Consider the following 19849-nt stretch of genomic DNA (forward strand, 5'->3'; position numbering starts at 1 on the left):
ATGGGCCTCTATATATTATACCATGGAAAGAAGGCTAAACCACATGAGATGAAGGGAAGTTGCATAACAATTACTATGGTCTGAATGTTTGTAAGCCCTACCCAAAATTCATGTTGAAATCTTAAGCCCCAATAGTAATAATATTAGTAGGTGGGGCCTTTGGGAAGTGATTAGGTCATGAAGGTGGAGCCCTTGTGAATGGGATTAGTGCTTCTATGAGATTCTGCAGAGCTCCCCCTAGCCCTTTCCAACGATGTGAGGATACAGTAAGAGGTTTGCAACCTGGAAGAGAGTCTTCACTTGACCATTCTGGCAGTCTGATCTTGGACTACCAGCCTCCAGAACTGTGAGAAATAAATTTCTGTTGTGTATAAGCTACCCAGTCTTTTTTGATAGCAGTCTGAATGGACTAAGACAGCAATATAGAAAGTATGGTCCTATTTATATAAACAGTAAAAAGATGCATTTATATGTACATATATTTGTAAGTAAATACCTGCCCTTTAACGTAGAAGTCCATTTCTTAGAACATATTTACAAAATTATTTTTAGACATCCAAAAGGATATATGTACAGATACTTAACTGTAGTGGTCTGCTTGGGCTGCCATAACGAAATACCACAGACTGGGTGGCTTAAACAACCAAAATTTCTCACAGTTTTGGAGGCTGGGAAGTCCAAGATGAAAGTGCCAGTGGATTCGACTCCTGGTGAGGGCTTTCTTCTGGCTTGCAGATGGCCTCCTTCTCACTATGTCTTCACACAGTGGAGAGAGAGAAAGCTCTGGTGTCTCTTCCTCTTCTTATAAGGGCACTAGCTTATAGATTAAGCCCATCCTTGTGACCTCATTTAACCTTTATCACCTTTTCCATGTTCTATCTCCAAACAGTCACATTGAAGATTAGGTTTTCAACTATGATTTTGGGGGAACACAAATATTCAGTCCATAACATTTACGAAAGCATTATTTCTTATAGCAAAATTATGGAGACAATTTTTGTGTCCATCTATGGAGAAATGGATAGTTAAATTATAACATATCCATATTATGACTAGTTTGGACAAATGTCCAAAATATATTTTTGAGTATAAAAAGCAAGTTGAACAATATATGAATCACACACATTAAAAAAATACCCCCAAAACCCCCTAACTATATAATCCATCCCCCCCCCCCCCGTTATATATAGTCTGGAAGTATAGTCATTCAACTACTAAGTGATTAACCTTAGGGAATAGGAATGGGGATATGAAAAGAGGGGCATTTAACTTTTTCACTTGTATAAGCCTAAATACTTCTAATTTATTTAAAAGATAATGGGCATTCATTACATTTGTAAATCTGAAAAATGCAAAAAGTGGTTTTTTAAACCACTTGATTCCATCAGATACCTAAGTGCCTGAAATATTAAAACAGCACACGTATTTATATAACATGAGCTATGCCTCTCAAATGATTCCGGCTCTGTGCAGAGCTGCATCGAATAATCATGGTCCAGAATCCAGAAACATATTACAAAGTAGTCCCAACTTTTACTTGCATGGGCTTAAAGAACATTAGCCCCTTCTCCACTATCCTGTAACTCCTCTCTCGAGACTTTCTCATTCTAAACGTCTAAATCCTCCACAGCCACAGTCCTGTCCTCTTTTTTTTATCAGCCTTCCTCAGTTCCTTTAAATAGATATCCTTGCAAGACTCAATTTTTCTCTAGCAATCGGTCACACTCTGCGTTTTAAAAGATCCAAGAACCAGGCTGGTGAAGACTTTTCTTCAATTGGGGGAAGGGAAAAGGTGAGGAACAGCTTAGTCTATTCACATATTGCAAGCATTGATTTCTTACAAGTCATATGCCTTCTTTACAGGTCAGAACATTCTTAGAAATCCTGAGGATTCAGAACTGCACTGCCTCAGACACTGGACCCTCATATAATCCTCTGAGCTCTTTTAGTTGGATGTTAGTATTCGACTTCGAACTAGAGAACCCTGTCTATAATCACTTCATCTGTTTGGGCACCTTCCTAGCGGCCCGTTTCCTTGTCTGCAAAGCGGGGATAGTCGTGTGTGCCTCACAGGACGTTATGTGGGAACATGTTGTGGCTATATAGCCCTGTTAAAACCTTCTGTCTGGAGAAATCACCCAGGCTTGGTTCCTGCCCTGCTCACGTGGAAGAGGCCGACTTAGTCCCCTTTTGTCCCCAAATGACATAATGAGGAAGGATTTCAACTTCGAAGATGTTTGCTCAGAAACGACAGAACGATAAAAACAGAGTTGAATAAGTCTGGCCAGCAGCTACATCTTTTCTCTCCAACAGATAATACTGCGTACGGTCCACTGTCTCTGGCACCTCAAGCTTTAACTTTGGGGAAACAATGAATTCTGCGCCCAGGCCTTCAGGCGAGTCAAAAAACCCGAAGTGGTTATGCTTGTTTGGAGGCCTGCGAGGCACGAGGAGACGGAGAAAGGTGAATCGAGCTCCTCTCTGACTCACAACCGGCTCGCCCTCCGTACCTAACACAGCTAACTGTTACCGTCGCCATTTTGCAGGGTGGGCTGCGCAGTCTCCTCTAGCAAGGCCCGCGCGCCTGAGCCGGAGAGGACGTGGAAAGCTAGAAGGCGGGGAACGCGCGCTACCGGGGGTAAGCACGCGTGCGCACAGGCGGCGGCTGCGGCGGAGGGGTGGGGCCGGGGTACGAGTGCGCGTGCTCGGTGGGAGCCCGCGAAGTACCTGGAGGAGGTGGGGGACGAGGTAGAAAGGAGTGAGGTTGAAGAGCGCTTGCGCGAGAGGGCGACCGTGCGGGGAGGGGGGCTCCGGAGCACAGGCGCGGAGACGGGACTTAAGGAGCTCTCGCGAGATCTCCAGGTTGCTATATATGTGCGCAGGGAACCCGCGTCCTTTCCCTGGTCTGATTCCGTCCTGCGTGACTGTTCCTTCGAACGGTAGTCTTTTATCTCCGTCCACTTTCTCTCCCACCGAAGTGCGTGCCACCAACCCATGGAAGATTCGATGGACATGGACATGAGCCCCCTGAGGCCCCAGAACTATCTTTTCGGTAACTGCTGGGGGGTTGGAGCGAGGCCGAGCAGGGCCTGCAGGCTTTGGTGGGGGGGCGGGATCCCATTGAGGCCTGGGTTAGCGAGGAAAGCTAAGCAGGCTGGAGGCCTGAGGGAGTGGGAAGCGAGCAGACGGGGTCCTGCCGCCTACAGGATGGGGACCCAGGAGGGGCGAGCCGGAAGCACGGAGGGGGGTGGGAAGGAGGGGCGGCCTGAAGGCTGAGGCGTCAGCGGTCCGAGGCCCAGGGCTTGAGGTAACGTGGAACCGACCGGCTGAGGGTTCGGCCGTTACGCGGGGCCCATGATGGAGCTCCGGGCACAATTATTTTCTGGGGTTTTGTGAGTTGGTAGGCTTCTCATTCCGGGCGGGGGCCTGAGGCTGAGCTCCGCGTTGGTGGTGTAGGAGGTTTTGTGGGTTCGTGGTGTGAGGAGGCTTGGGCCTCCTTTCTGGACGAGAGGAACAATTGAGCATGGCGTTGTCCTCAGGCCTCAGGGTCAGGAGCTCTCGACCGAGCTTCGGCCCCGGTGCCTCGGCTGGTTGCTGGGGGCAAGGGAGATGCGACCCGGCCCGGCCCGGCGTGAGGAGGCCGCGACCGCTGGGGAGCACGTGGTTGCCACGTGGTTGGGGGAAGGAGGGGGGTGTGGGCGCTGCATCCGGGGCTCACTGGTGTCTTGTCACCCCCGAGCCTGGGGTCCTGGGGCTTCATTGAGGCTGGTGGGCCGGAAATGTTAGGTGAAGTGGTTGGTAGCTCCAGGACTCTTGGAAGTCTTTTGTTCGGTGCTTAACATCTATGCTGGTAGTTCTCATTTAGAGAATCCTCTTTCTGTTTCACCGCGTCCACCTCGCAGAGGAGGTACTGCCGCTCAGAGAACCGAAGTGGCTTAACGAAGGTTGCACTTGTAGGAAGAGACTACATCTAACCCCATGACCCTTGCCTCCAGATCTGATGCATTACAAATGATTTGGGGTGGGGGCTGGCTAGGGAGGGAGACTGGCGGAGGCCAGAATTACAATTAAACTTGTAATTCTATGCCAGGGTTTTGGAATTTCCCCCCTCGAGCACATCAAGTACCATACTAAGGGGCCTTCGTTGGTTTTTCAGTCTCACTAAACTGAATTGTTGAAGCCTTTGTGTCAGGCTTTAATTTAAAGTAAGTGCAAATCCTGCCCCAAATTAATTTTGTTTCCTTATATACTATGCTGAGATTTGTTAATTGAGCAATAACAGTTAAGCATCTATTCCAGTAACTATTAGGTGACAACTAAATGGGACTATTTAAATTAAATAAAGTTTAATTCTGATGGTATTTAAGACAATTTGCTTTTTCATGAATGGTAGTAGTAACATGCACTATGCATTAAGGCTTTTATTTCTAGCATTTTGAAAAGCTGGCGTTTCTGATCAGTTTACATCAAAATTTATATCAAAATTTTTGTGTTAACTCTTGCTATTGGAAGTATCCCTAGGATATTTCTATTGTCTTAAACATAATTTCTGAACAGAATTTAATGTACATCATTTCTGTTACTTCGAAGATGGAATGTTGACCCCTGTAATGAGTTTTAGTTCTTTTACATTTGTAGTTTTTCTGTTGTAAATGCAAGCTGTTGATGTAGGTGTTTGTGTAACCATTGTCATTTCTAAATTTGGCACCTGGGAGTTTTGGTAGGTAATTCAACTTTAAAATAATATATATATTATATATATATATATAATATATATGGGATTTTATCAACATTGTATGTTAGGGTTGGTTTCAGTTCTAGGTTTACTAAATTTTTGATTCTGTTTCTACATAAGAATAGTAGTGTAGTTGAGCATAAAATAATGTAGTGGGAAGTGGAATTTATAAATCTCTGTATGGATGTTATTTGATGTTTATATTTTGTGTTCAAGAAATCCAGGAAGAGGTACTTCTGCCTTGCCTTTTGGTAGCTAGAATAGTAAAAATTAGTTCACAAGTTAACTTTTTGGTTACACACACTGAATTTTTAGTGTTATTTTTCTCCTTGTTATAGTTGAATTTTTTCTTCATTTACAGGTTGTGAACTAAAGGCCGACAAAGATTATCACTTTAAGGTGGATAATGATGAAAATGAGCACCAGTTATCTTTAAGAACGGTACTTAAACTTTTCAAAATAAACTACTTAACATTTGATTTCAGTCTCTTAGTTCCTATTCGTGTGGATTAATACTTATTTTACAGCAGTATTTTTCTTTCCTTATTTATGTTCTTCGCTTCTACAGTTGTATTAAAATGCCCTTCAGGGTAGTGATAAATATAAATCTTATTTGTTCTCCACAGACACTAGCCTATAGCCTACTACTTAACTTCTAGGTGGCCAGTAAAAGGTGGTTTGTACTTAGGCATGGGTGATGACATAAACATCTTTGTCATCAAATGCATTTTTATGTAATTGTTAAGATTTACCAAATATGAGAAATTGTCAAAGTCACATAAAACTTGAAAACAACATTGTGCTCAAGTCAGTTTCCCATCAGTGGTAATAATGAAAGGTTTATAATTGTTCTGATTTTTTAAAACAACTGGTTGGGGGGCTTGTAAAATGGTGGAAACTTAAGTTGAAGTACTGTTCTTCTATTCACAGGTCAGTTTAGGGGCTGGTGCAAAGGATGAATTGCACATTGTCGAAGCAGAGGCAATGAATTATGAAGGCAGTCCAATTAAAGTAACACTGGCAACTTTGAAAATGTCTGTGCAGCCAACGGTAAGGGCACATTTACACTTTGGATTTTATGTCAAATTCTGATTCTGTTGCCTTAAGGTGAGTGTCATTTAGGTTACAAGGAGATTGGGGAATTTGGTTTGGTTTTTTCCTAGTAGTCACAGCTGCATATTCTGTCACTGGTGTTGACTGATCATCGTGGTGGTAGCTGCTTGTTTATCAGAGGTGGAAAAAACAGGTTCACTGATTTGTTCATTTGGCTTATGGGTTTGCTTGTTCAGAAACATTTTTAAGTTATGAACAGATTTTATACCTAACATGTAACCATTTTTTTCCCCCACAATATTTAGTGATTTATAATTTCTTCTTTTTAGGTTTCCCTTGGGGGCTTTGAAATAACACCACCTGTGGTCTTACGGTTGAAGTGTGGTTCAGGGCCTGTGCATATTAGCGGACAGCACTTAGTAGGTATGTTATTTTTATGTTATGATGCTTATTTTTAATGCAGTTACTTTGTTCCCAATTTGGACTTTATAAAGTATGCTTAGTTCTAGTACGGCTGTCTGTAATAGGTTCAAGTGGGAATCTAGGGGCTTCCCTGGTGGCGCAGTGGTTGAGAGTCCGCCTGCCGATGCAGGAGACACGGGTTCGTGCCCCGGTCAGGGAAGATCCCACATGCTGTGGAGCGGCTAGGCCCACGAGCCTGCGTGTCCGGAGCCTGTGCTCCGCAATGGGAGAGGCCACAACAGTGAGAGGCCCGCATACCACCAAAAAAAAAAAAAGAGAGAGAGAATCTAGTAATTTATAACTAGAAGAGCCTGGTGTTTTGCATGTAAAACCTAGTAATGAGTATTAGTCCACCAAATTCCTTTTAAAAAATTTTTTTTTTTTTTTTTTTACTGTTTTTCTAATAGAATCTGAGTTTTAAAATACTCATTACTGTGTCTTATCAGTGCCCTTTTTTCTGAGTTCTTGCTGTTGGTTGAATTTTCATAGTGGCTAATAAAGAATTTTATTTTAGCTGTGGAAGAAGATGCAGAGTCAGAAGATGAAGAGGAGGAGGATGTGAAGCTCCTAAGTATATCTGGAAAGCGTTCTGCCCCTGGAAGTGGTAGCAAGGTTCCACAGGTACAGATGCAATTTACTATACATAATTTATTCTGGCCTTTAGTTTGGTAGTTTGGATTAGTACTTACTTACGAGTGTGTGTCCAATTATTTTTTTAAGAAAAAAGTAAAACTTGCTGCTGATGAAGATGAAGATGATGATGATGACGACGACGATGATGATGAAGAGTAAGTAGTATGCCCTTAGAAACCTGACATTGTTGTATGGGGGGTTATAAAAACGATTTACCAAAATCATGATTAGTGGTTGTCAGTTTGTGTTAAATGAGCTGAGTTAAAGGATGGAATATGCAGCACTTCCCAGATGTATTTGACTAGGTGCCTTTTTTCTGAGGAAGGTTTAGTGGACACATTACTGTATGCTAAGTCTGTATTTTACGCTGAACAGTTTATAATAAATGGGTTGGGCATAAAGAGAATCTGAATAGTTCCAGCTATATTCATTTTGTAAGTTGTCACTTGAGGATTTTTTTTCCCCACAAAGGATTTTGGCATATGGTTGTCCTGGTCCTTATGAGAAAATTAGATTCTAAAAGAGAATAGGATTTTGCTGGAGAACTTAAAATTTGGTTGTAAACAAGATTTGATATGTTTGTTAAACTAGGTCAGATTATGGTAAAGTTACAAACACGCTATGAAATAAAATGCTCCTCATAATTAGTCTTTCCTATATGCAGCCATATCAGAAATTTATTAATATTGAATTTTTAATTGCTTGTCAGCTTTGTTCTTGAGTTCTCAGGTTGGTCCAATATATATTTACTGAAAACAATTGAAATGGAATCTAAGACTCTGAGAGAACATGCACTAATTTGATGATCAGATCTGCAAAGTAGGTTTTCAGTGACCTCAACTAGCCAAGCTGGTAGCCCTTTAAAAAGGCCTTTGAGCATGACAGTGGAAGCAGAAAATAGGAAAGAGTTGAATGCTTAAAAAATTCAGGGGGCTTCCCTGGTGGCACAGTGGTTGGGAGTCCACCTGCCAATGCAGGGGACACGGGTTCGTGCCCCTGTCTGGGAGGATCCCACATGCTGCGGAGTGGCTGGGCCCGTGAGCCATGGCCGCTGAGCCTGTGCGTCTGGAGCCTATGCTCCGCAAAGGGAGAGGCCACAACAGTGAGAGGCCCGCGTACCACACACACACAAACAAAATTCAAAATTACCTGCATGTTAAACTTATAAACAAACTCAATATAGTTGGTGTTTGTTACTACTTGACTATGCCTGAGCTTTGGAAGATTTCCTGTCTTTAAAATGGGGATAATTCCTGATGTAACTACAGTGTAAATAGTTTACGTTCTTGTCTTGCATGTCTTCTCTAAGCTGTCTTTTAAGTTAGGTGGTGAGGGAGGAATGAAAAGTGTAGATGGTGACAAGGTCCAAATCGGTAAGTTTTCATAAAAGGGAAAAAAGGGTAGTCAGATACATGTGTAAGTAGAGGCAGTTAATGGATCCCTTGAGGATAACAAGTCTTAGAAGATTCCATTGGTTAGGGGGCAATGAAAACATTAAGAGGAGCCCCAAGGTTTGTTAGTTAAAAGTAGTTATTATGTGGAAATTGTAAGCCATAATCCAAGAAGGCTTGGAACCCACAAAATAAAAGGCAGATCAGTTGGTTCTGTTCTGGGGATGGAAGGGGTATGGTATGGGGTTGGTTGACTGCTGTTGATGTAAGCAAGAAAAGCTGAAGACCATGTAGTACATTAAAAGTTAGTATGACCAACACAACATTGTTAATCAACTATACTCCAATATAAAATAAAAAGTTAAAAAAAAAGTTAATATGGCTTACAGATACATCCTGGGTGGATTATTCTGGGTGGCCAGGGAGCTATAAGGGGTGACTTAGGAGGACAGTTTTTAGGGGGCCCTGAAAATGTTAGGCGTTCAAGCATGGCTGGCATGGGGCCCCCGTGGGGCCAGAGTGGCCATTCCCCAAGTGGCTCATGGTTATGGCTGGGTCCTGGGGCAGCATGGGCTGTGCTTTCTTACAAGTTCAGTGTTGTTTCCACAGGGGCCAGATCAGGTGAGAGGGTGGTGGAGAGTGTTCCTTGTTTTTCATTGAGGTGGCAATGGGATTTGCCTAGGTGCCACCCAGGAAAATATCTGTTACTTAAAAAATAAAGGGTGGTTCTCCATAAACACCCTTTTCCCCTATTTTATTAGGGAATATCCTAATAAAACTGCTTACAGTAGTGGTTTTATAGAAACCATTGTCATCTTTTTTTTAGTGTGGGGTAGCCCATGCAGGTATTGGGTGCTAGGGCCAAAATTGACAAATCACTGTTAAAAATTACTTAAAAGACGTTATATGCCTTTAAATGTATACTACATGGTATTTTATCCAGTTAACATAGCAGATTTTTTACCCCTGTATTGGAAAGAAGTGTTTCTTTGGTTGCACATGGGTGAAGTTACTCCTGTTTTTTATTTAGACTATGTAGTGTGGAAGAGAAACCATTTTGGCCAGTATATAATGTTTGATTTGTGAAGTAATTACAATTTAAACCAATTCCACCATTTGCTGATTCGTACTTATTCGTGGACTTCTCCAGTGATTGGATTTTTTCCCCCCAGTCAGTGATTGGATTTTTTCCCCCCAGTTCCTCCATTTAGAGTGTACAGTTTGGTGCTTTATAGTGTATATGCACAGTTGTGCAGCCAATTTCAGAACATTTCATCACCTCAGAAAGAAACTATGCTATAACCCCTCATCTTCCCCAGCTCTAGTCAACCACTAATGTACTTTTTGTATTTTATAGATTTGCCTGTTTTGGATATTTCATATAAATGGAATCATACAATATGTGCTCTTTTGTGGCTGGTTTGTTTAACTTATCACAATGTTTTGTGGGGTTTTTTTTTTGCGGTACGAGGGCCTCTCACTGTTGTGGCCTCTCCCGTTGCAGAGCACAGGCTCCGGATGTGCAGGCTCAGTGGCCATGGCTCACGGGCCCAGCCACTCCGCGGCATGTGGGATCTTCCCGGACCGGGGCACGAACCCGTGTCCCCTGCATCGGCAGGCGGACTCTCAACCACTGTGCCACCAGGGAAGCCCTATCACAGTGTTTAAGATTCATCCTTGTAGCATGTAGCAGTACTTTTACTCGTTTTGTATTATTGAACTGTAAGAACTTTTTATATATTTTGGAAACAAATCCCTTATCAGGTAGAATTTACAAACATTTTCTCCCATTCCATGGGTTGTCTTTATACTCTGTTGGTGGTCCTTTACAGAAAAACTTAAATTTCATAAAGTTTGGTTTATTTCCTTTATTGTTTTCGGTGTCAGACCTAAGAAACCATTGCCAAATCTTCAAAAAGTTTTATAGTTTCAGCTCTTACCTTTTATCCGTTTTGAATTGATTTTTGTATCTATTGTGAGGTAGGAGGCAGTTTTATTTATTTTTTTGATTGTGGATATCCAGTAATCCCAGCACCATTTGTGAAAGACTTTTCCCCATTGAATGGTCTTTGCCCCCTTTTTGAAAATAGTTACTATAAATGTATATTTACTTTTGGACTCTTCAGTTCCATGTCTATCCTTCCGCCGGTGAAACATTATTCTGATTTCTGTTGCTTTGTACTTTTTATAGATTTTAGTTTGTAATTACTTAATGTGAATGCTTCACCTTTGTTCTTTTCCAAGATTGATTTTGGCTACTTTGGGTTCCTAGAGTTTCAGTGTGAGTTTTAGGATCAGTTTCTATGGAGATACCAGCTAGGATTCTTTTAGGGGTTGTGTTAAATCTGTAGATTAATTTGGAGAGTTGCCACCTTAATATTTACTGGTCCATGAATTTGGAATATTTCTATTTATTTTAATTTCTTTAAATAACTTCATTTTCAAAAATTTATTTTCAGTTGTAAAAAACATAACACCATATTTCCCATCTTAACTGTTTTTTAAGTGTGCAGTTCAGTAGCGCTAATCATAATCACATTGTTGTGTAACGTCTCAAGCTCATCTAGTTACACTGAAAACCATAACCGTTGAACAAAAAGTCCCCATTTCCACCTCTCCCCTGCCAGCCACCAGTCTACTTTTGGTTTCTATAAAGACTGATTCCTTTAGATACCTCATATAAGTGGAATCATACGGTATTTGTCTTTTGTGACTGTTCTTTCACTTAGCATAATGTCCTTAAGGTTCATCCATGTGCTACATTTGAGGATTTCCCTAAGACTGCATATTCCCTGATATATATACGTATATGACATTTTCCCTACAATTTGTTGATGAACATTTGGGTTGCTGCTTTTTTGGGAGTGGGGGGCGGGTTGGCTCACACCGTGCTGCATGCGGGATCTCTTAGTTCCCCAACCAGGGATTGAACCTGTGCCCCGCTGCAGTGGAAGTGCGGAGTCCTGACCACTGGACTGCCAGGGAATTCCCTGGGTTGCTTCTACCACTTGGTAATTGTGAATAATGTTGCAGTGAAAATGAATTCGTGTTCAAGATTGTGCTGTCAGTTCTTTTGTCAACCCACAAAAGTTTGAAAGCTCTTCATGCTTTGAATGACTAAACTTGTAGGTTCATCCACTTTCTGGATAAGCTTTCTAGATTTGTTGAGTGCATTGAATCAGTAATAAGGACTTATTTCATTTGTAGTGATGATGATGATGACTTTGATGATGAGGAAGCTGAAGAAAAAGCTCCAGTAAAGAAAGTAAGTAAGATACAGTAGTATAAGATTATCAGAAATAGCTAATAACAAAATGATGGGAATTTTTGCCATTGGCTTGTTTTGTGGTTATTGAAAATTGTCTTAGGAGAAGATGATCTCATACTTCAAATTTTTCTTGAGTAGGGCTATCCTGGAAACTTTTCTAATAGTGGGGAATTACCTATTTTCTTTATATAGCCTTCTGTCTGTTTGTTAACCCTTTTGTAATCTTTTGTCGAAATGATTGTTTCTCTTAGCCTGACTGCTGCTTTTGCCATGGTTTGGGGCAGTTTTATTTGTACTAATATGTCTGTTATGTAGGGAGGGGCATTGACTAAGATTAATTTGTAATTGCAGTCTGTACGAGATACTCCAGCCAAAAATGCACAAAAATCAAACCAGAATGGAAAAGACTCAAAACCATCAACACCAAGATCAAAAGTAAGTGGTAACATACAAATACAAGCTCCATTGAAGTAGTTAGGTTCTTCTGTGGAAGAATCTACTTTTAAAAATTTGGTAGGTCTTTGGAGAACGCCTGTAGCTGGTGTCGAAGAGCTAAGATGTGATTATTTTATTGGTAATCACTGTCATATAGTTAGACAGTTGACCCTTGAACAACATAGGCTTAAACTGCATGGGTCCATTTATCACGGTTTTTTTTTTTTTTTTGTAAATGCTACAGTACTGCATATCCACGTTTGGTTGAATCTGGATGCAGAGGAACCACAGATGTGGAGGGCCGACAAGTTATACACAGATTTTTGGCCACGTGGAGGGCTGGCGTCACCTGTTGACATTCAAGGGTCAACTGTATATTGCCGTGGCTTTCTAATGGGGGAGAAAGCCGACAGAAAGATTTTTATTGTGGTACAAACAGTTGTGTCATATAAGGGTTCTTGCTTGTTGAAAGGTATGTTTATCGCATAGTGCAGTTTCTGGTGCTGGCCGCATGTTGGGAGATTATCATTTAAATGCTATGGAATGGGCCCCAGGCATCAAGCTGCGTTAACTTTGTTGCTTCATTCTTGGGGACCTTCTGGTTTCTTTTTTTGATAATATACTTTAAGTGTAGAACTGACCTTGTGTTGAATATAAATGCAGGCTCAAACTATTTCCTATTCCTTTCTTAAGCAATAATTTAAAAATAATTGTTGAGACATGAATTCATTTAACTCAATTCTGGTGTATACTTGTTTTTACAAAGGACTGTAAGAATTTTGTTGAGAAAATCCAGGTAGAGTGGGTCTTAAGAGTTCTTATGATGTTAAAATTCGCCTTTTTTCCCAGGGTCAAGAATCCTTCAAAAAACAGGAAAAAACTCCTAAAACACCGAAAGGACCTAGCTCTGTAGAAGACATTAAAGCAAAAATGCAAGCAAGTATAGAAAAAGTGAGTAAAATTGTCTTCCTTAAAGGAACTAAATTGGTAATTTTACCTTTCTGGGGTTTAGAACAGGACTCTTCCTCATTTTTTATAGTTAATATACTTGCCCTTGTGTGAAATTATCTCAAAAATGAATTACTAGTTACTTACATTAATTTATAGTCTCTGTTGATTTTTTTGCATATTTGAAGTGACATATGCTTTATTTTCCATTATAAAAGGAATACAAGTAAGTTGATTGTAAGATATATTCTTACCTTAGATGTTAAAATGAGAGCATTTCCCTTCACCTGTTCTGGTCATGAGATGCCACAGTACCAGCAGAGGGCGTTTGAGTCTTCTAAAATTGCAAACAGCTGGAAAAGTAGTCTTTGGCCGCTTGGTGTTGTAGTTTTTAAAAAAATTACTCGTGTTTGACTGTAGTCAGAAACACTCTCCAGCAAATTGAGTCATTTCTATTTGCCATTTGCACCAAGATGTCACCAGGCAATACGTGTGATAATATCTTGAATTTGAGTGACTAACGTGTTTACATTTAGTCTCCTTTTGTCTTAGTGGAAATGTGTGAAAAGAGGATTAGCTTTTTCCCTACTTGCCTTGCTTGATTTGGGGTGGGGGGGATGCACTTAGTAAACTTTAGTGAACTCCGGAGTATGGAGTAATTGGTTTTAATGCCTTGAAACACATTTGAGAGAAACTTTAAAATTCTGTGAATATTCTCAGACCCCAATTATTGAGAATAAATGCGGGATGGTGAGGAAAAGTTACTGACTCCCTTTCCCTATGTTTTTTCTGTGCTCTCTAGGTTCTACATGGCTTCGTAGATTTCCTTTCATTGTGCAGTTATGAGTCAGTTGGAAAACTAACATTTTAGAACCAGAATGTATTTCTTGATTTTGCTTTAGTACTACTGTAAACCTTTTAGCCTTCCTGGTATCGCTGCTTTATTTTTATCCCTTGCGTACCGTTCTAAAATGACATTTTAGATACCCCTCCCCCTAATTTTAATATGGTCCTATCTCCTTGGTTTAATTGCAGGCGCATTGAACAATCCTGGGCACTACTGGTAAATTAAGCCCAAAGATGGGGAGAGAGGAAAAGGAGAGACAAATATAGTCCAAACTGAGTATCATCAACAATCCAGACTGAAGTCTTCTATTTTAACTCAATCCCCTTTCCTGATTTGCCACCCACCCATACCCCCCTTCCAGGCTGGAAGCAATCTCTTGATCTCCTAAAACACTTTCTTTTGACTGCTGTGATCCAGTGAACCTTATACTTTGCTTTCTATTATTTGTGCATTTGCCTCACCTCTTTGACCATATTTTAATCACCTTTGTATCTCCCTAGCTGCTCAATAAATATTTGAATCAAATAAGAATGTATGTGACAATAATTTAAAAGTGTAAATTATAGTGAGGTTTATTTTCTAGGTGATGAGGCAGTTAAGTATCTTACACCATACCTGAAGCCTTCTTGATCCTTTTAAAATGCACAGAAGATTCAGGTTACAAGGAAAATCAAAATTTAGTTATCAAAATAGGAAACAAAAGTGAAAAAATTAATGCGTTAAGGTAATTCCAGAGCAGAGATAAGTATAAACGTTTCAAGATTTTTGAAAATATTTGGTGACATATACTTTGAAAATAATTTGGTGTTACTACTATTGTGCTTTCTTCCCTGTGTCCATAATTGAAAGGAATGGCGAAGTTTAGAGTTTAGTGAAATGTATTTGGTCCTGGGTGGTAGAGGATGGTGATAAAGCCGACTTGTTAGATAAATACAGTAGGCAGTCAAGTTGATGGTTGAGTTCCTGAAGAATCACAAGCATAGCTTATACTTCGTGTTTTTAGAGTGGCTGGGTGGGGGCAGGGAATTTGAAACTTGGACAAACCTTATTCAGTATGAGAGTACTTGTGGAAGACCTAGGTCCTAATATGTTATACAAACATGTCTTTCTAGGCCTAAAAAAGGATTTATTCAGTATTAAAATGAAGGAGTTGAAGAGACAAGGAATGAATCACAATGATCCATATAATAAACAGCACTCAAATCTTTGAGGAATTTCTAACAATCTCCCTCAAAAACAATGTTTCTATACTTACCCTTAATAATGCTTTTGTCTCAATAGGGTGGTTCCCTTCCCAAAGTGGAAGCCAAATTCATCAATTATGTGAAGAATTGTTTCCGGATGACTGACCAGGAGGTAACTGATCTTTGTTGGAGACATGATCAAATCCAAAATTTTTATTGTGACTTATTATGGCTATTTGTTTGGTCTCTTTAGGTGTTGGCTTCTTTTAAAATGTTCCTAACCACAGACAATACTTCAGATTAAATACATGGAAACTCTTAAGAATTTAGTTGGCAGAGACTGAGGAGATAACTTTTTTCGTACATTTTTCCCAGCTTTTATATAGTTGGTAAATTATCTCTTGGTTACTGAACTCAGTTTTGCTTTTGGTACTATGTTGGCTAAGGAAATGAGCTGCGGTTTTCCTTGCTGCTCCATTTGGCTACTTGGGTCAGTCTGTTCTTTGCTTTCTTGTGAGTTGGCAGAGATGATTTTCTCCATAGATGTTATGAGAAGCACATTTTGCTGAAATCAACCGAAGTGTAAAATCAGTTGAGTTAGATCTTGTATTTCTTAATGTGAAGAAGGTATTTTGTCAATAGAAGAAAATTTTTATTTTCTAAATAAATATTCTATTTATTCTAAAAATAAATTTATTTTTACTGTCTTATTTATAGTTGCTGACTCGCAGATTGTAAAGGAAAATGTAAAAGCAGTTACACAGGGTTGCTAGGCATCATGTACATACAGGACATACTCTGTGTTTAATGGTTTTTGTCAGCGCTCCCTAAGTCTCCTGTATTCAGCTTTCTTCAATAAATCAAATTTGTTATTTAGAGATCTTTTTCTACCACAGTATTTAGTACTTAAATCACTTAAAATGGCAGCACTATTTTTCTCAGTTTGAAACCCTTTCAGTGGTTTAATACTCTTTACTTGTTTATTGTGAATTCAGCCTTCCTTGTTGTGGTCACGAGATGACCAGTTTCAATCTTTTCGATTCTTTTCGTTGCTATTCTGTTTTTGTGTATATTTGAATCCCAAAAAGCCAGTGTAAATTATGTGAATTTTCTGCGGACGTTTAGTAAACATAAAAGTCCTTTTAAAACTATGCAGTGTGTAATTGTCAATTCAGTATTGAAAATACTGAGATATATAAACCATCATCTATAACAGGTAAGCATAAGAGCTATATAATTTTTTCAGCTAATACCAAAGGAAGTGGTAAAATAAAATTTTTGATTAAGAAAAATTCAGGTGAAGATAAAGTAACTAAAGTTGCAAGGGCCTTCCAAACAGCGTAACGTCAGTCTTGCAGCTGAAAATGACTGAATTCACTGCTATCAGAAATATTTTCTGACTTAAAAACTGAAAGCTGTTTTCAAGTGCCAGGATTAAATTTCTGCAATAATAAAAAATATATCTCAGTTTACTATTATGAAATTATCAAAACACTGAATATGTCACATTTTTATGGCATAGCTGCAGATGTAAGTAATCACAATGTGTAAAATACCTTCCCATTACTTGTGCAGTTTATCTTCTGCAAAAGAGTTGTTTATGAGGATTTGGCTAATAAAATCCAGATGGAACCTGAGAAATAATAGCAAATTTTTGCAGAAACTCTTGAATTTAAAGAGTTAATGAAAAAAATTGTACTGCCTTTTGTGGAAAGACTACAGATAAAAACCTTGCTGAATGTTTATATAAAGGTGCAAGCAGTATTTACTCGAAGTTGAAGCAAAACATGATGTATTCGAAGGTGTTTTCTGTCCCATTCAATATTCTATATAATACGTAAGTCAAGTAGCATCTGGCTTTTTTTTTTTTTTACATTAGAGTGTCATGAAAATGTTCTTCAGTATTTGTATTCAACGTAATGATTAGCGAATGACTGATATTTGTTGACATGGTATTCAGTTCTCTTGCATTTGAAATCCAATGGCTGTGTTTAAAAACAGTATTTAAGAAAATCCTATTTATTTGAAGCACTGAAACACTTTGAAGAAAAGGCCCCCAAAGTTCTTTTAAATAATCCATTGAGTGAAACCTGCTTATTTAAATGTCTCTTCAGCAGTAGGACCACGTAAATTAAAAGAAGAGAAAAGTCATTGAAGTTCTCCATTGCTTTAAAAGAACTTGTTGAATCCTTTGAACAGTTGACAAAAACATCAAGACTTTTTTTTTAAGAGGCATTATTCATGAATAGGAAAAGAAACACCAACTTGAAGTAGATAATTAATACTGCACTTACATGATTGTCATTTGAAATGTTTTTTATCACTTGAAGATTTTGGCTCTTTTACATGGATGTTACTAAATACCAGCATGAGAACAAGTAGAATGAATTATATGTTGAAGAGGGATGTAGAAATTGATGAGGGATCTCTTCTTTTTGATCATTGGACAATATTTTTTTATTTTAATTTTTATTTTTTATTATTATTTTTTTTGCGGTACGCGGGCCTCTCGCTGCTGTGGTCTCTCCCGTTGCGGAGCACAGGCTCTGGACATGCAGGCTCAGCGGCCGTGGCTCACGGGCCCAGCCACTCCACAGCATGTGGGATCTTCCCGGACCGGGGCACGAGCCCGTGTCCCCTGCGTCCGCAGGCGACTCAACCACTGTGCCACCAGGGAAGACCTGGATAATATTTTAAATCATTAGACTTGAAGAATGGAAAAGCAAGTTAGTCATGGAAGATGGTGTTCTGTGTTTCAGCAAACCAGAAGAGCTTGTCTGAGTAGCTAATATGGCAGAACATGTTAAATATATATAGTGTCTCATAATGCTAATGCTAGTATGTGTTCTCATTAATGAAATAATTTGGATGTGACCACTGTATAAACTTAAAATGTAAACAAAATATAAGACTGTAATTAAGGAATTTTATTATGCAAAATAAGGAACTGTTGAGATCCCACATCATCAGGGAAATATAACTAGAGGTAAAAAAAGATGTAACTTTGGTATATTTATATAGTTTATTTCAGATAAGTGTACTTACTTTTATGTGTGCCGTGTACAGGTGCATGTTTTTCTCTAAATCTGGCAGCCTGAAAGCAGATAACATGGAGGCAACATTGGCCTAACTGGTCTTTGTTTCCTTAACTAAATATCTAAGTTGTTAAATGTATATTAGTATAAAAGTGATTTTGCGTACAAAAATCACATGATTTTATGCCTGAATCGAAGTATTTGAAATTAAATTATGCCTAAGTATAAATTTCCTTGAAATCAGTTCTTAATTATCTAGAGTGAACCTTTTTGGTGGTAGAATGAAAAATAGATATGTTGAATTGTACAGAGACGTGGTTTAATTTATTGGGGTGTATGAAGTGTTGTGGTTTTTTAACCACATTTCTTTTCTCTTTTTTTTTTTCCAGGCTATTCAAGATCTCTGGCAGTGGAGGAAGTCTCTTTAAGAAAATAGTTTAAACAGTTTGTTAAAATTTTCCGTCTTATTTCATTTCTGTAACAGTTGATATCTGGCTGTCCTTTTTATAATGCAGAGTGAGAACTTTCCCTACCGTGTCTGATAAATGTTGTCCAGGTTCCATTGCCAAGAATGTGTTGTCCAAAATGCCTGTTTAGTTTTTAAAGATGGAACTCCACCCTTTGCTTGGTTTTAAGTATGTATGGAATGTTATGATAGGACATAGTAGTAGTGGTGGTCAGACAAATGGAAATGGTGGGGAGACAAAAATATACATGTGAAATAAACTCAGTATTTTAATACAGTAGCACTGTTTCTCTTTCTGTTATCCTCTTTGTACTTTGTCAAAGAAATACGTGTACATAGTAAAAGTGTCAAATAGTATTCCAAAATCTCTAAAATAGTATCCTGCCCTACCCCTCCAAATAGTTCTGCTTCTCAGAGTTAACCAATCTATTTTTCATCAAGAGGGCTTAGTGCTTTTACCTTACCACCTCTTAATAATAGTTAATTATAATCAAATGTTCATCAGACCTTCTTATCCACCTATCCTAGCCTTTTCACTCCCAAAGAAAATCTGGCATGTTAAATAGCCTGCAGCAGCCTTTCTCAACCTGGGTTCTTTATCTGAACCAGAACACAAAATTATTTCTGTGACTGTTTTCTTAATTTATCCAAAATAGTACATATTTGAGATCCATAGGGGAAGTTAATTTATTGCATGTGGTTGTTATGTGAGGACATTCAGGAACTAAACCTTGGGACCCCTTCATCTGTTAGACCAAAATTCAATTGCATGATGGTCAGGGCTAGATTGCTGTTCTGCTTGTTTTGCTGTGGTATATCCTCCAGTAGTTTCCCAATAGATGGGAGAAGTATTCTGATTTTTTTTGCATACCTGAAAACATCTTGATTTTTGACATCAAATTACATGCTGCCTTGTAAGCCGAATCTTTTTCTCTGAATTTTGGGTGTGAGCTGCCTTATTTGGCCTCGTCTATTCCATTTTTGTGTATTCTTTGTATATGACCAGTTTTTCTGACAGCTAATTAAGATTGCTTTATTGCTGGTGTTCTGGAATTTTATGTGTCTTGTAGACTTGTTCTTGGGCCCTGGGTGGACTGTGGGTCTGTTCTCCAGAGATGCAGTTCTCTGGTCTGGGCCTTTTACTTGGGAGATTTTACCCTTCTACTTAACTCCCATCCATTCTTAGGCCTTCTGTTTGATTCTCTTGGATGTTTTTCTTCATTCCTTTTTGTTTAAACTTCAGAGAGAGACTTTATTTTCTGTCTTCAAATTTGTGTTGCTTTTATTTTTTTTAACTTCCAGATGCTCTTGCTTGGTTCTTGGGATGCACTATGTAGAGTCTGAAGAAACTTTTTCTCATTCCATGCATTGTTTACTTGTTTCCCTCCCGCA

At 39.1% G+C, this 19849-nt stretch overlaps 1 protein-coding gene across 2 annotated transcripts; it reads left to right on the forward strand.

The window, feature by feature from the left end:
• Positions 1 to 2745: 2745 nt before the first annotated feature.
• On the forward strand, positions 2746 to 18737 carry NPM1 (nucleophosmin 1). 2 transcript variants are annotated; one of them, XM_030829947.3, is made up of 11 exons: positions 2752 to 3052; positions 5097 to 5176; positions 5666 to 5785; positions 6118 to 6211; positions 6765 to 6871; positions 6971 to 7038; positions 11482 to 11539; positions 11894 to 11977; positions 12827 to 12928; positions 15054 to 15128; positions 18381 to 18737. In XM_030829947.3, exons 1-11 carry the CDS (start codon positions 2995 to 2997, stop codon positions 18417 to 18419), a joined length of 885 nt encoding a protein of 294 aa, XP_030685807.1. In that variant the 5' UTR covers positions 2752 to 2994; the 3' UTR covers positions 18420 to 18737. The 2 variants fall into 2 exon arrangements, with proteins under 2 accessions (XP_030685808.1, XP_030685807.1); XM_030829948.3 differs by lacking the exons at positions 15054 to 15128; positions 18381 to 18737 and adding an exon at positions 13961 to 15036 and having other exon boundaries at positions 2746 to 3052.
• Positions 18738 to 19849: the final 1112 nt, after the last annotated feature.

Source organism: Globicephala melas, chromosome 3 (genome assembly GCF_963455315.2).
Source record: "Globicephala melas chromosome 3, mGloMel1.2, whole genome shotgun sequence".
NCBI classification, from domain to species: Eukaryota; Metazoa; Chordata; class Mammalia; order Artiodactyla; family Delphinidae; genus Globicephala; species Globicephala melas.